The sequence below is a fragment of the Microchirus variegatus genome, assembly GCF_963457635.1.
Source record: "Microchirus variegatus genome assembly, chromosome: 8".
In the NCBI taxonomy this organism is placed as follows: Eukaryota; Metazoa; Chordata; class Actinopteri; order Pleuronectiformes; family Soleidae; genus Microchirus; species Microchirus variegatus.
The window spans coordinates 2,153,783-2,169,590 of record NC_139809.1 but is presented as its reverse complement, the minus strand read 5'-3'; the positions used below and the strand labels follow the sequence as shown (position 1 = coordinate 2,169,590).

At 40.1% G+C, this 15,808-nt stretch overlaps 1 protein-coding gene across 1 annotated transcript; it reads right to left on the bottom strand.

Moving 5' to 3' along the window:
- Nucleotides 1–567: 567 nt before the first annotated feature.
- Nucleotides 568–14,950, bottom strand: cep152 (centrosomal protein 152; the record flags this gene model as incomplete). The annotated part of the gene is made up of 27 exons (XM_083893664.1): nt 568–1,373; nt 1,488–1,591; nt 1,684–1,840; nt 2,305–2,387; nt 2,822–2,903; nt 2,995–3,162; nt 3,508–3,583; nt 3,843–4,487; nt 4,569–4,700; nt 5,248–5,508; nt 5,594–5,779; nt 5,900–6,026; nt 6,111–6,239; nt 6,333–6,463; nt 6,553–6,657; nt 8,257–8,458; nt 8,583–8,740; nt 8,831–8,922; nt 9,013–9,160; nt 9,265–9,465; nt 9,619–9,758; nt 10,061–10,201; nt 10,633–10,771; nt 11,047–11,364; nt 11,458–11,518; nt 11,640–11,746; nt 14,864–14,950. The coding sequence occupies 27 exons, from the start codon at nt 14,948–14,950 to the stop codon at nt 568–570; spliced, it is 4,986 nt and encodes a 1,661-aa protein (XP_083749790.1).
- Between the last annotated feature and the right edge of the window lie 858 nt (nt 14,951–15,808).

The following is a 15,808-nucleotide window of genomic DNA, read 5'->3' as shown; positions in this document are numbered from 1 at the left end:
ATTTAGCATACAAACGTATAAAACATTTAAAATCTATGCACAGCATATGTCTTTAATGTCGTACAAAAACGATTTAAATATGGAAATGTAAACATACTTGAAGCTGCGTCTCAGAGAGAAAGTGAGGACAGAGTCGGGGAAAAAAACCCTGGAGTGGACTAACTTTGATTTTACAGTGGTAAGCTGCCAGTGTCTTTGAAGAGTCACCTGGACACTCAAGGAGAGTAACTTATAAGAACCTATTTGAATATTGATGCAAATCTGAATTATATGTCCCTGAAAAAAAACAACTTAATTTACTTTCCTATTTGACGGGGACATATTTTTGGAACAAATATGCAAACGTGGTTTTAACCTTCACGTCCAGCTTGCACAACAAAGTGAATGAATGAATTTCCCAGTAAGTCAAACATTAATCCTAACACACACTGCATACACATATACTGCAAGCAACTATGAAGGCTCAACTTCTACATGGTGAAAGCACTGTGAACAGTATTAAAGGCACTCTTTGGCAACAGAAATAAGGTTTAAGATCATCTTCCTATGATACCTCATACTTGCCCTTTATTTCTGTTGGTATAAAGGACTGTCAAAGCCGCTGTCCTGCTGCCGCTGTCTCAGCTCAGAGAACACAGGCCCAGAACAAACGTCCTGCCGCTTCTCAGCCTCCGAGCCAGGGACGGGTCCTCTCTGTGTACTCGTCTTCACGCTGGCAAAGTTTAAGGTCTGTGTTTGAGGTGTCCTCTTGACAATATCGTTATAAACCGTCAGGTCAGATGCATCTGGAGAGAGGCCGCCAAACTCCCGCATGTCGCCGGCTGAGGTAGCGGAAACGGAGAACGGCCTCACTGGTTCCACTTTCCTCCCCGAGTAGGAGAGTCTGGGAATGTGGAAGCTTGTGTCCGAGTCGCTGCTGGTCATGCTCCAGTCGACCCGTCTCTTGTCTCTAACGGGAGCCTCCTGAATGAGAACAGGTTTGCTCTGTTGCTCCGAGTCCTGGTGGTGGTGTTGGTGTTGGTCCACTGTCCTGGAGTCTGTTTCCTGCAGGTACTGTTCCCTGCTCTTACTCCTCACAGACACACTGGCAAAATTCACCTGGGCTTGAGAAGCTATGTGTGGTGACGGTTTGTAAGAGAGTGCGTGAGCAGCAGTTTGAGGTTTCATGGCTGCTTCTAAGGTCTCCTCCTTCCCACGTACACGAGTGTCCTGGTGGCTCACAGGTTTAGTCCAGGCTGCTGCTGCTGCTGATGCTTTCTGCTCTGTATCCACAGACGTCTTTTCCCTGTGGATTCGCTCATCTGCTCTGATGCCAGGCAGTTCAGGCAGCTCAGGCAGGACAAGCTGCCTCTTATTGGAGCCTGTGATTCTCCCTGGAGCGCAGCCAGTGGTTGATAGAGCAGTTGAACAATCTGCCAATACAAAATACAAATCAACAACACATTGATGTTTAAAGAATATGCAGTCCTCTTAAAAATATGACTCACTTGGCAAAGTGTAGTTCTTTCCAGATTTACCTTTGGTGGGCGTCTCCAGCACTTTAGCCATGGCTGCCAGTTTGCTCGCAGCATTCATTATTTTCTTTTCAGCTCTGCAGAAGATGTGAAAAATCAATTTAATTAGCCTGAGGAGCCATGGTGAAGCAGGCAAACAAACAAACTCGTGCCAGATATAGCCTCTTGCCCTGTGGTCTTTCCTCCATCCTCCAGTAACTCCTGCAGACAGGTCAGATAATACCGCCGCATCTTTCTGGCAGTGTCCTGTCTCTCCCTCTGCACCTCCATGCGGATCATCTCCGCTGCTCGCTCCCGACTCTCCTGAAGGTAACACAGCATGTCCGCTGTTGTTCAAAGAAAAACAAAAACAAAAACAATTAGTTAGAATTGGTTGTTTGATTTGATGAGACAGACAGACAACTTTACACACCACACGTATTATTATCAGGGTCATTTGGAGCAAATATTTTCCAAACTCGTATACGGTCATTCTGACCTTTCAAATCAGTGTCAGAGTTTCTCTGTGTGATATAGCAGATTTTTTTCATACCAAAGTTGTATTTCTTTCTTTTTTCTTCAATGTTTAGCTTGCCAACAGGTACACTTTCTATTTGTTGTTAATAATTCGCAAATATGCATAACTGGGACTGTTTACAAACAAACAGGACCTTCCTTGAATCTTCAAACTGCCTGTGACACAAAATCCTCCTCTTTTCTGGTCCTTATAATTTACTTCAATCCTCAATCACTGACTCTATACATTACCCGACTGAAAAAAATATAATAAATCAAGTAAATAATCACCAACCTCTGATTTTCTCTACGGTCGATAAGTATTGCCGCTTCATCTCTTCCAGGCCCTGCTGAATATTTTGCTGGTGATCAGAACTCCTGTGAACAAGAACATGTCCATGTGAAAGACATCTAATGTTATCTGTGGATGTTAATCATGAAACAAATAGCACCATAATCAGCTTCAAATGTAAAGAACAAAAAAGAAACATTTACATTCTATTATTACCTTCACCAAGGTTGTTTTTACACACATTTGTTTGTGTGATCAGTGTTTTTCCAAAAAAAAGGGACAGATTTTGATAGCATTTTATGGCCCAATGTAATTTATGGCCGAAAAAATAGCTCAGGCTTTGGTGGAGGTTTGGAAGTCAAAAATGAGAAGATGTCACACATAATTGTAGTTCATTCAGATTTCGTGTCAACAATCTACAGCTGTTTTCCACTGGCTGTTTTCTTGTTATTCATTTGTGAAATATGTGTCTGTTACAAACAGAAACACCAGCTAAGAATTTATAAAAAAAATCACAAACCTCGATTCTTTGACTCTCTTCACTTCCTCTAGCTGCTGCTCATATTCCTGCTTTGCCTTCTGTAGTCTGCATTCATGCTCGTCTATGAAAAAGAGTGTATCCCATCAACAAAGAGGCACGGATGCAGCGAGTCATTTTTTGTAGATCATTTAAAATGGATAGAATAACTATACCTTTAAGTTGCTGCATGGCAGTTTTGTGTTCTCGGACACACTGCTGCAGTTGGCGGCAGGCCTTCTCCAAGTGTCTCTGCAGCTCCAGATTCTTCTTCTGCAGTTTAGTGGAAGTCTCAGTGCACTCCTTTTTGCAACGAACCAGTTCCTTCCTCTGAGACAAAGAGCCTGGACAGTAGTGGACAATAATGTTCAGTCAATTTGTTGATAGGTTTATCAAATCTGTTGACAATTTAACACTTTTATTATCTCTTATGTTTGGTTATGTTCATATGACTGTGCTTCATTTAATGTTCTTATATTATGTTATCTGTCAAGTGGGTTTAAATTTGTGAAGCACTTATATAATAAGTGAAGTGTATAAGTGAAGAAGTGAAGAATAAGACGTGCTACATAAAGATTATTATTATTATTACAATACAAATGTATGACAACATTGCACTTTCTATGCAATTTACACTGTTAAAAACAGAAGAAACTAAATGAGCTATGATTGAAAAGGTGCTGACATACTTTGGATTTTGTCCATTTCTCTCTCATGTTGTTCTTGTGTTTCTTTCAGCACGCGGCCCAGTCTCTCCTCACTTATCTAAAAAGGGACAGAAATGAAATCATGAAGGTAAAAGCAACTAAAACATTCCCCTGGATCAGAGACTCACTCATATCAGTGATAAATAAATGCTGCAGCACATAACCTTGGCCAGCTCTGTGTACTGCTACAGTTTGACCTTTGTGTTTTGCAGACTCAGCAAATTAATCAGCCATTGAGCAGAACCGGTTCTGTTAAATCATTGACAGATGGCACCATTTCATTTACTCAGACGAGAAGAAAAAGTCAGACAACTCACTCTCTTCCATTCCTTCTTGGCCTGAGCTACGGCTCTGCTGACGATGTCTATGCAAGATGTTTGGATCATGTGTGTTAATGTTACGCTCTCTGATGGGTCCTCACTGCTCCTCCTGCTGTTGTCAGTTCCCTGCTGATCAGTTGTGGAATCTTTGAGAAGCTGTGCTTGGATTTCTGCCAGTGCAGACTGAAGCTCTGTCATTAGGTCACTCCTTATCTGCTGCCTCCTTTCTGCCTGCCGACACCTCCACTCCTCCTCTCGGGCCCTCAGAGTGTCCTGAAGCTTGGCCTCCATCTGCAGGAGCAGCTCTTTCTTGTGGAGGTCGGCATCATCTCTGGCCTGCTCCAGAGCCTGTTCCAGCTTCTTTTGCTGCTCTTGCAGTTTGGTTTTGCACGCCTGCTCACTGCGCGTCTGAATGACCGAGATCTCCTGCTGTTTGTCTCTGTTCCATGCTGCTCGAGCTCCGGCTAGCTCAGCCTTCAGCAGGGCGGCTTGCTTTCTCCTCAGTTGCTCCAGCTGGCTCTGGAGAGTTGCCACTTCCTCTTGTAGCTCCTCCATCCTCTCTGCTCCGCAACTCTGCTCCTCCAGCTGGTTCTTGTGCTTTTTAAGCCATTGCTCTTCTGCCTCCCTCAGGGCCTGGGTTACCTGAAACATTTAGAGAAATACACAATATAACAACAGGAAAGCTGCTACACGTTTTACTCACACAGATGAAAATGATCATACTCGTTGCTCAGTGCATTTTTCTTGTCCTTCTTCCCATTTGTCCTTCTCTCTCTGGAGCGATGCTTGGTATTCTGGTAATGAACCCAAATCCTCAATCCAGTGATTGTATGCTCTGGTCACTGCACCTTCGACCTGTAACACCAACACACACATGTTCACGACTAACTCTGACCCATTAGTTACAGAATGAAGACAATAACTACCAAGGTGAGAGTAGGGCTTGGTATCAAACATCAATACCATCAAATTTTAACACCTAAGGAGTCAATCTCATCATTGTCAGGGCCAATAAGAATGCAGGATGCTGTCTGACAGTATTCATGATTGGGTGTGCATGAAGTCACGACCAGAGACAGAGCTCATTCCCCAACGGAGATGAGAATGACGGGGCTTAACACGTATGTCTCTGTATTGTGTTTTGAAAGGCTGGTGCTTGTTTAATTAATGAAACATATGTTAAGAAGATCTTAAAACCATTGATTTTGCCAGGAATAAATTGGAGAGGAGAAAGTTGCTCAATGTTTGATTGTAGATTGGCTAAAAATTAAGAGTTTTTCTGTTAAAACAGATTTCATAAAAGTAACATGAAAAATTGTCAGGCTATAAATACTATATACAAAATATTTGAATCATTATCCAACTCTAGATGACAGTCATATGTAGAAGACAGCCCAGTGACCTGCTTGGCCATGTCCTCCAGATGTTTTTCTTGAAGATCTCGCTGGGTGTGTTTCCTGGCTTCTTCCACAGCTTTGCTTTTCACTTTATCAGCTTCCAGTTGCAGCTGTTGTTTCTGGGCATGGAGCCTGGAGTTCAGCTCCCCAACAGTAATTGTCACACCTTTGCCTTCAACCTCGTCTGTCTGACAGGATCCCTCAGCCGTCTCTCTGTGTTTCTCTCTCCGAGCCTCCTCCAGCCTCTGGGTCCAAGTTCTCTCCATCTGTACAGAAGCAGGCCAGAATAAATGTTTGTCAACATCCTAATAGTATTTGAATAAGCTGGTCAGTCAGTAAGTGAAACCATACCTGCTGCAGATCTTCCTTACAGGTAGCCTTGGTTGAGGCTACATGAGAGTTCACCTGCTGCTGGATCTCAACCTCCTTCTGTTTGGACCACAGAGCTTTTAGCTGGTTTATTGACGCCCGATGCTGAGCCTCAAGCTCCACCCTCAGCTTCTCCACAACTGTATCCTTCTCCTCTCTCATTTTTTGCTGAGAATAACAACCAATCACAATTTACTATTTGTTTGACAAATATAAGAAACATGTGAGCATTTGTTTTCTCATAAGATTTTCCACAAACGGGGTCCATTATTTGAATACCTCATTTTCTCTGATCAAAGCTTCCTCCTCGTCCTTGTTCTGAATTCTTTCTTCGAGCATCTCCTTTTCTTTGCACACAGATATATAGCATTCTTGTACTGCCAACAGTTTATCATTGGCCTCAGACAGCTGGGTCCTGTATAGGAGGACACTTGTTTACAAGTAGCAAAGGTTTGCAAAGGTTGATTTAAGTTCTGAGTGGCAGCAGTGGACGGCTTACTGTAACTGTTGGACCAGCTGCTGCTGCTGCTCAGTCAGCTGTTCAAGCTGAGCGTCATGTTCCAGCATGAGCTCCGTTTTGACCCGGTTCACCACGTCGTCCCTATACTGCTGATGAATCCGCTCAGCTCTTCATGAAGAAACAATGATTGCATACATGAATCAAAACCAGCACTGTAAAATAAAAACATTATACTAGTCATTAACATCTTCCATGTTTTACCTCTCAGCAGCCTCCTGTTTTTCTTGGTCCAGCTCCTGGATCATCTCCCTCATCTTAGTGCACAGCTCTGAGTTGGCAGACCTCACCTTCTCCTCGTTCAGTTTGAGCTCTTTATTATTTTTCTCCAGCGCCTAACAATTAGGAAAGACAAATCGTCATTCATGATTTCTCTCAAAAAACAAATGAACATGATGAGTTGTAATAATCAGCTGCAACAAACCTCCACTTGTTCCTGCAAGTGTCGCTTGTCTTCCTGTAATCTTATCAGATCCTTCTGAGACTCTCCAGTCATGTCTAAATGTTTCATCTGGCTTTTCTCCCTAACCTGCAGACATGCAATGTCATTTCTTAAAACAGACTTATAGATTATGCTCTGGAGTGAGAGTAGGGGAGAGGTGAAAGAGAGCCTGGAGAGATGGAGGTCTGCATGTGAAAGAAGATGAATGAAATATAGTAGGAGAAAGTAGAGAAAGTGGATGAGTTTAAATATCTGAGGTAAACCATCTAAAGCATGGGTGTCAAACTCTTCAATAATGAAGGTTGCCTCAGCTCAAAGCCTGAACCCCAACATTAATGAACTAGCATCCAAGAAAAGGGCACATCAGATTAGATCAGTGTGTCGCAAACTGAGCAGTAAAAAGCCTGAATGGTTGATTTATTCATTGTTATTTTATTTTCAAATTTATTAGCTTGTGGAAAAAGTTAATGTTGATATTTACCTCAGAAGGCTGCAAATAGAAAAGAGGCATTCAATGTTTTATTTAAATTGTATTTAATATGCCATTGATGTTTTTTCGTTTGTTTTTGAAAGTTGATTTTGCACTATTAAGTTATATAAGCGTTGCTTGTTCCATATTCAGTGTTAAAGCAAATCAGTGTAGCAAACTGAGCAATTATTAACGTTTTATTCATGCACTTTCTCTTGCTACTTCAAGGCTTGAATGTTTGATTCATTCATTATTGTTATTTTATTTTCAAATTTGTTATTAGCCTGTGGAAAAAGTTTATTTTGATATTTACCTCAGAAGGCTGCAAATAGAAAAGAGGCATTAAATTTTTATCCATCCATTATCTACCACTTATCCTGTATTTAGGGTGCATTCAATTTTTATTTAAATTTTATTTGATATGCCATTTATATTTTTTAATTATTATTATTATTATTTGAAACTCGATTTTGCATGTCACTATAAAGATATATAAGCCTTGCTTGTTCAATATTCAATGCAAAACTTGTTTGGGTCCCTATTAAAAGGTTAATTTGTTCAACCTTGGCCCGCGGCTTTGTTCAGTTTTAAATTTTGGCCCACTCTGTATTTGAGTTTGACACCCCTGATCTAAAGCAACTGACACTGAACAAAAGAGGTGAAGAAGAGAGTGCAGGCAGGGTGAAGTGGGTGGAGACGAGCGTCAGGGCTGATGTGTGACAGAAGGATAGCAGCAAAGATAAGGTCTATAAGAAGGTAGTGAGGCCAGCTATGATGGTTGGCTTGGAGACAGTGGTACTGTCTAAAAGACAGGAGGTGGGACAGCTCAGGTTAAACGGTTTGGAGATAAAGTAAGAGAGGTAAGTTTGAGATGGTTTGGAGGGATAGTGATTACATTGGACAAAGGATGATGAAGATACAGCAGCCAGGCATGAGGAAAAGAGGGAGACCACAGAGAAGGTTCATGGAAGTTGTGAAGGAGGACATGAGGACAGTTGGTGTAACAGAAAAGGACACGAGGCAACCCGTAAAGGGAGAAGCATCTCCTTCCTTTTTATTCCAGCCCAGTTGGAAAAAATCCAAACATGTAATTGGTCCATTTGTTTGTTCCTGAAATGTTCCTGAAATGTTCCTCATTTCCCTGGACAGTGTTGAATGTGTTAGCCATCAGATAAAGATTATGTCAAGTGTCTGATCATATAATGCAGAGTTCTCACCGAAGAGCTGAGCTTGGCTTCATCTAACTGAGTGCGCAGTTCGTTCACTTGACTCCGACAGTGCTGGAGCTCCTCCTGCAGCTGACTGATCTTCTGACGCTTCCCCTTCAGACTTCCCAGGCAGCGCTGCATCTCCACTCGCAGCAGCCGTAAAGCATCGTCCTTGGGCAGCTTGGAGTCCGACAGGTGAGTCAAGGCCATGCTGACAAATCAGTAAGTAAAAGTTAGATTTTGATGTTGTAGAAAAGAGCCCTGAGACTATTTCTTAAATGAACTGACAGGGGTGACATTATATACTAGCACTAACAACATTGACTAAGGTGTACCTGTGGAGTGTGCCATTTTTCCTTTTCTTTAACCCTAAATCCACACATGATTCGGACAGATGGTTCTCCCAGTCATTACTTAGGTCTAATGCAATGACACCATGTTTCACAGCAGACTCGTACAGAGAGATCTGCTCCTTTAAATCCGCCAGATCCTCCTTCAGAATAAAATAGAAAAGTAAATGGTAGCATCAATTCAAGTCTTTTGGTTAGTGATTCAGAAAACAACAGAAAAGCAGGCAGCCAACCTGTAAGGTTTTGTTCATGTTTTCACTCAGTGCCTTGGCTGATTGAGCCTGTTGTAGTTTAATTTTCATCTGACTCATCTCCTGCACTGAACCTGAAGAGAACCACCGTGGATAAAACATACAATTTAGAAACGTGCATAGAAATTGTTCAACGAAGTCCAGATAAAGACCCCTGTACTCACCTGTCTGCAGTAGTTTGGCACATTGTTGTTGATTCTCCTCCAGGCTCTGGGTGAGGGTGTTGATAATTCTGGCCCTCTCCAGTTGCTCCTCTTCTCTCTGGCCCTCCAACTTCTTCACCTGCTCTCGTAACCCCTGACTGACCTCAGTCTGAAAGGAACAGTGGCAATAACGGCAGAATATACAGGTTAGCCTGTTGTTGCAATAATGTAACTTTCCTTTGCTGCATTACCTATGACAGAAAAGCTGCACACCTGTTCGCTCAGAGCCTGACAGGCAGAGTCCAGCTTCTGCTGCAGAGCCAACAGTACAACCTCGTGCTGTTCTCTGATGACGATGAGGTCCCTGTCGTGCTGCTCTCTCGTTTTGGACAGGGTGTCAGAACGACAAAGCTCCAACATCTGCTGCTTCATACTGTCCACTGCAGCATCAGCCACCCTCTGCTTCTTCATGTTCTGCAAGCAAAGGGAAAACTATGATGTTAAACTGTCAATTAAGACATACATGCTGCCCATTCTAGTGAGCCATTGACACCTGATTCAGAATACACTGGTAAACATTTTAGTGAGATATTTACCAAGTTTCATCAGATTTTCAACAGAACTTACCTCATGGTCTCTCTCAGTCAGAATCTGGATTTGCTGCTCCGTTGCCTTAACTTTGTTTTGCATTTGAATCTCTTTCTCCTTGGCCTCCTCAACCAATTTGCTTGATTCCTTTAGACTTACTGCTAGGCCATCCTTTTCATCTATTGATAACAAAAATGTGATGATGAAAATGGTCTCATGGGAAGCACATCCATCAAAAAACAAGGGCACAACAGGCCAGTGCAGACAGAGCAAGGCCTCTTCTCAGCCACAGGGGGGCAGATATGTCACTGAGTGAAGGCATAAACTGAACCATTTTCATCACCAATCTAAATAAATTACTATAATTCAAAGACAGTAACACATTTATAAGGATAATTTTACATAAGCTTGATTATGTTCTGCAATAAAGTGAAGGGCAACTCACACCTGCCTCTTTAGAAGATAAAACCGTGAAAAGTACCTTTGACAATAGCAAACTGATGATCGATGTATCTCATATTACGCCTTGAATCTTCCAGTTTTCGCTCCAAGTCTTCGATTTGCCTTTGCTGAGCTTTGTTCAAAACCTGCAGTTGTGCAAGCTGCTCCCTGTCAGCAGTTTCTGAAACACAGCACAAATCTATTTATACTCAAAAGATCAATTATCTGTAACTTAATATAAGAGTCTAAGGACATCTCGGTTTTCAGTCATGAGTTATACCTAACTCATAACTCATGAAAAATGTATACCAACATGAACACTAACATGATCATTTATATGGCTGGTACCTGGAACAACACATCTTATTATATTTATTTTACTTTATAATTAAAATAATGTACTTTGCACTTATATCCATAGAACTGAAGTGGAGAGTTGAGCGAGTTGTTTTTGCAAGAGCAGATGAAAACAACAGAATATTTCAGATTCCTATTTTTCACCTAGTCAGATTTGCTCAGCCAGTTCAGCTAACAGCCTTAAGGTCACTTCCCAGCTATTACACACACCAGTCCTTTGGTCGTTCGGCAACTAATTAAGTCAGGAGTACTCACGTTGTGTTGAGTCGAGGAATTCTCTTTGTAGATGGTCAAACTGATCACCTTGATGTGTGGCCTGTGAGTGAAACATCTTTGGCTGATGAGGAATATAGTTGGCCTTGTACTGGTCTACAACTCTGTCCCCAGCTCCAGGCTACATTTAGAAGAGCAAAGGCAAAAAAAACAAATGTAAAGCAAAAGTATGCTTGAAATACAAATATATTTGATCAATCACACAAGACTCAATGTCACACAATTAAACCATTACATCATTCTCAAACAAACATTTAAGTTTAAACTTCCTGAAAACATTTTGAAAAGGGCACATACTCTAGGGCACAGCCACTAAAATGAAGCATAAAATACCTTCAAATCTATATTGTTATGCTGTTACTTTAGTGGATCGCAGTAATGAAATTATCTACTCACTTGAAACTGATTCCTGGTATTGTGGTCCCCGTGGCTTTGTGCGTCTCTGTATCCTCCTTCCCCATTATATTCCACATGGTTATTAGTGCTCTGAGGGTATGGTTTACAGTCAAACTCTGTGGAGTAATCATTAGTCTCAGTGGATTTTTCTGTGCCCATGCTGGTGTAGGTGTAGTCTCCCTGGGGGTACTGGTGATCCTCTGGCTGTGGGACCCAGGTGTGAGGTTGAAGATGCTGCCGCTCTCCACTGATCTGATCAGCATGATCGTCATAAGTGAACTCATCATGAGAGCCTTGATCGTAGTTGGCTTCGGAGCGCTACAGACATACATTGAAAAAAATAGGGATTTAATTATCTTTCAGAAGTTCAAAAATCTAAAAATTTACAGTGAAAATTAACCAACACACAACCTGTTCGTTAGAGGCCGACTTTGGGTGATTTGACCACTGTTGAGGCCACGTCGACTGTGGACTGAGCAAAGAGGACAATGCAAAGCAGAAGAATGATTATGCCCTGCCTGGTAAATCTGCCTTTGTTACATCATCTAGATCTGAGATTATTAGTGTATCAGCAGCAACATCAAGTGTGTTACCTGTTAACAGTGTTTTTATTACTGCAGGTAGAGTACTCCAACTCTGGGGTGGAGTCTCTGCTGTCCTCCAGCATGTCATCGGGCAAGTCTGTGAGCAGTTTGTGCAGCTGTAGAAAAAAAGCACATGGAAATGAGTCACCAAGGTTGCTCCGCAACAGAGTAATAAAGTAACACAGATTTGTTTTAAAAAGGACAGAAGCAATCGCCTGACAGACTGAGAAGCATTATGTGTCAGGGGCCATGTTTGCTTAATGTAATCAACTGATCTGAAATGTGTGTTACAGTGGGTATGAAGACTCTTAACTGATGCTGCTTTTAAAATGTTTGATTCATTAGCATTCAGGGTATTTCATTTTGGAAGCAATGATTGAACTAAAGCCCTTTTCAACACTCACACCATACATTATGTTGTGTATTCCTAAATTAAAAAGTTAGTTCTTTCCAACACAAAAACAACATTCTCTGACAGTTTCAACCAGCAGCCATGTGGGGCAAAACAAGCAGAGCCTGTAGGACTTACTTCCCATAAGGACTGTTGAATATTCCTCAGATCAGCCACTGTGTCCAAAACCAAAAGACCCATATTATCCAACACATGTAACAAAGCTCGAAGCAATTCCAGTTCAGCGGTGAAGCTACATCACAACGTCCCAGCCCTTCTTTTATCAGCACTGAAGACCTTCACTGAGAACCAACAAATATGTGCCTGGCATGCTGTGATCTCCCAGTAGCATTCTTGTGCTTTGCTCCCAAAGAAGTTCATTGTTTAGACAATTATATATATATATATATATAAAGAGAGAGAGGTTAACTGGAGCAGAAACATTCCAATGACCGGAGACAAACATGTGACACTTCCCTGCCGTGTGTAATAGCCCATATCAAAAGGGAATAAAATCCATGCAAGAAATAATATTCAAAGTCCTGTTCTTCTGAGCGAGGCAGCCGATTATTAAGGCACTCGGTGTCTTCATGCTTGCTCTGCTCAAGCATGAGTGGGCTCAAACAAACTCAAGGTAACCTACATGGAGGGAAAGTAAGAAAAGACATAGGGCAGAGCTAGTTTCAGTGTGACACACCTGAAAGGAGGATTTTTTTTCTTTCCATGAGCCAATAATAGCTCAGGTTCATGGTGCAATAGGCATGTAGGTGTGAGTAATGATCCAGGACAGGCACTTTAGCTGTGAAGCTGCCGGTCAAATTCAAACAGTGCACACTTTAAATGCTTCCACATAAAAACAATACAAAACAACTAATAAGAACCTAAGCAATTTACACAACTAATGGGAACCTGACAAATTTATAGTAAATACACAAATGTGTGGTTTATAGATGGTTCTAAAGCTTATAATAGTATAACTCATGAAAATGTATTTCTTAAAGTTGCAATATAAACTAAAGTCCCTAAAGTAATTTAAAGAATATTACCTTACTGGTTTGTCTATGCAGATTAAATGGGGTAATTAATTATGAAAATAATTCTTAGTTGCAGCCCTATTCTTTGTGCATGTGTTCTGTTAATGTCAAAGTAGCTTTATTTAGAGCGATGTTCCCCAGTAACCAAGTTGGGACCCACAGTTGGGTAGTTGAAGACAAATTTTTTTGCAGTCCCCAAATAAATTTGCCGGTTTTTTTTCCAGCCTTTAAACTTAAGATGAATGTGTTAAGGGTTTAAAAAAAAACATGCATAAAAAGCTGTGGTTCATTTATCAAACACACAGTAATATATCTTGGAAATGGCTGGTTTACCTATCCAAAATAATATAAGGTGTAAAATAAATGACAGTAAAAAATAGTCAATTATATTTTATTATGCACACATTTTCCTATGAAAAGACTGGGAAACACTGATTTAGAGCATTCTGCACCACGCAACATACTGCCCACTTGTGGCAATCACACAGAAACAGTAACATGCAGCGAGTTAATGTGGCTTAATGACAGCATTAAGGCTTCGCCTGCCAAGATCAAATGAATGAATTGCATGAATAAAAAGGTAAAATTGTTTAGTGACTACTGAGCATTTAATACCTCGAACAAAAATGTGTAAACTTTAATTAACAAGATTATTATTCAACTGGGCTGGCATGAAGCTCGACTTTTGGTGACAGTGGCAAAGAAGAGAATTTTGAACAAACTACTGGCCATTCCAGACAACACCAGCCATCCTCTGCACACTGTCATCAGCAACCAGAGAAGCTCATTCGGTAACAGGCTGGTTAAAAAACTCAGTGGGAGGTGCGGGGAGAGGAATGACATAGTGCACTCGACAACATACTGTGTGTATATACATATATATATATATACATATACATACATATATATATACATATACATATACATATACATACATATACATACATATACATACATATATATATACATATACATATACATATACATACATATACATACATATACATATATATATATACATATACATACATATACATACATATACATATATATATATATATACATATACATACATATACATATATATATATATACATATACATACATATATATATATATATATACATATACATACATATACATATACATACATATACATATACATACATATATATACATATACATATACATATACATATACATACATATACATATATATATACATATATATATATATATATATATATATATATATATATATATATAGCAAGGTTAACTGGAGCAGTCTGTATTCATGTTCATCTTAACATAATCAAATGTGTGTCTGTGTCTTTCTAATTTAGAGCATTCTGTTTATGTTGTGAAAAGGGGGGTATGAGTGTAAATCCTCAAAGAGCCACCTTTCAGTTCAAGTGGCATTGGTTCCTCGTAATACCTGGCAACCTTGGGCTGCTGGGGAGGAGAGGGAGGGGGACACTCTCCAGTCTCCACTATTTTAAATTTGGACGGCAGGACCCGTTTTAAAATCTAGTTGCAGGTCATACATATTACCACTACATGTAATACCTAGGGAACTTCACATATCACAGTTTAACGCATCTTTCCACAATTTCATTTCAGTCTCTGGACATTTACATTAGCTGATGTTGGACAACGTGAAGGACAAACAATCTGACCCCGCTCAAGCAATCTGGGATGTGTTGACAAAAATCACAGCAGCATATAAAGCACAAAACAAACAGAACACACACATAAATCGATCATGTTCACAGTGGTGTGTGTGCTGTAACTGAATACTGATCACGTACCTCTTGTTCTCTGGCATAGTCCTCTTGGTCATACTCTTCCTCTTCATGTTGGGTTTGAAGAGCAGCGCTGTCAAAGTCAATAGACATGTTGTACAGACTCCTGATGTAGGCTGTGATGGGAAAAGAGATATGAGAAAAATACTTTCAATTGAGGGAAAACAAACAACCAGAAAATAGGATGAAGTGTTACAGCTTTTTTATTGTATTTGTTTTATTTATCTCTGATGTACATCACTTTGTTTCAGCCGTTTTTTGTTTTTAAAGTGCTTTATACATGAAGTTGGATTGGACAGCTTTCAGTTCCTCTATAGTCAAAACGAGGACTCGAGTTATGCACAACCTCATTTGTCTTTGGATAAATTATTATTTTTTATTTTTTTTAAGCAGATGTTCTTATTATATATATATAATTAAATCCTCAATAAATTGTAGATCTGTAACTAAATTATGACTATTCATTTTTCGAGAGATCTTCTATTCTCCTGGAATTATTACTATCAAGAATTAAATAATAAATGTGCCATACTGTAATTATGTTTAGTAGTAATTTCGTTGAGGATATACAGCTGAATATCAAACCCCAATCCCCCCCTTATGAGTTGAGGAATATATCTATGATGCATATTTAGACTAACTATTGTTTAATGTTTAAACATAATGTTCTAATAAAAAGTTCTAATATGCAATGTTAGACATTTACATTCAAATGCATTTCTGTAGGCAGAGACAACTGTAAGTCAGGTTTAGCATCATACTACTGTGAGTTAAGAGTTAACAGACCTCAACACAACACAACAATACTGGGATCTAATGCTAATGCTAACCAGTACGTGATGGTTAAAGTTCTAGAACTGCCTCATATGGTAAAAAACGGACACGTAGCTTACCTGTCAGTGAAAATGGGCAGCAGTTTCCTTGACTTGAGGGATGTCAGTGCGTCTAATA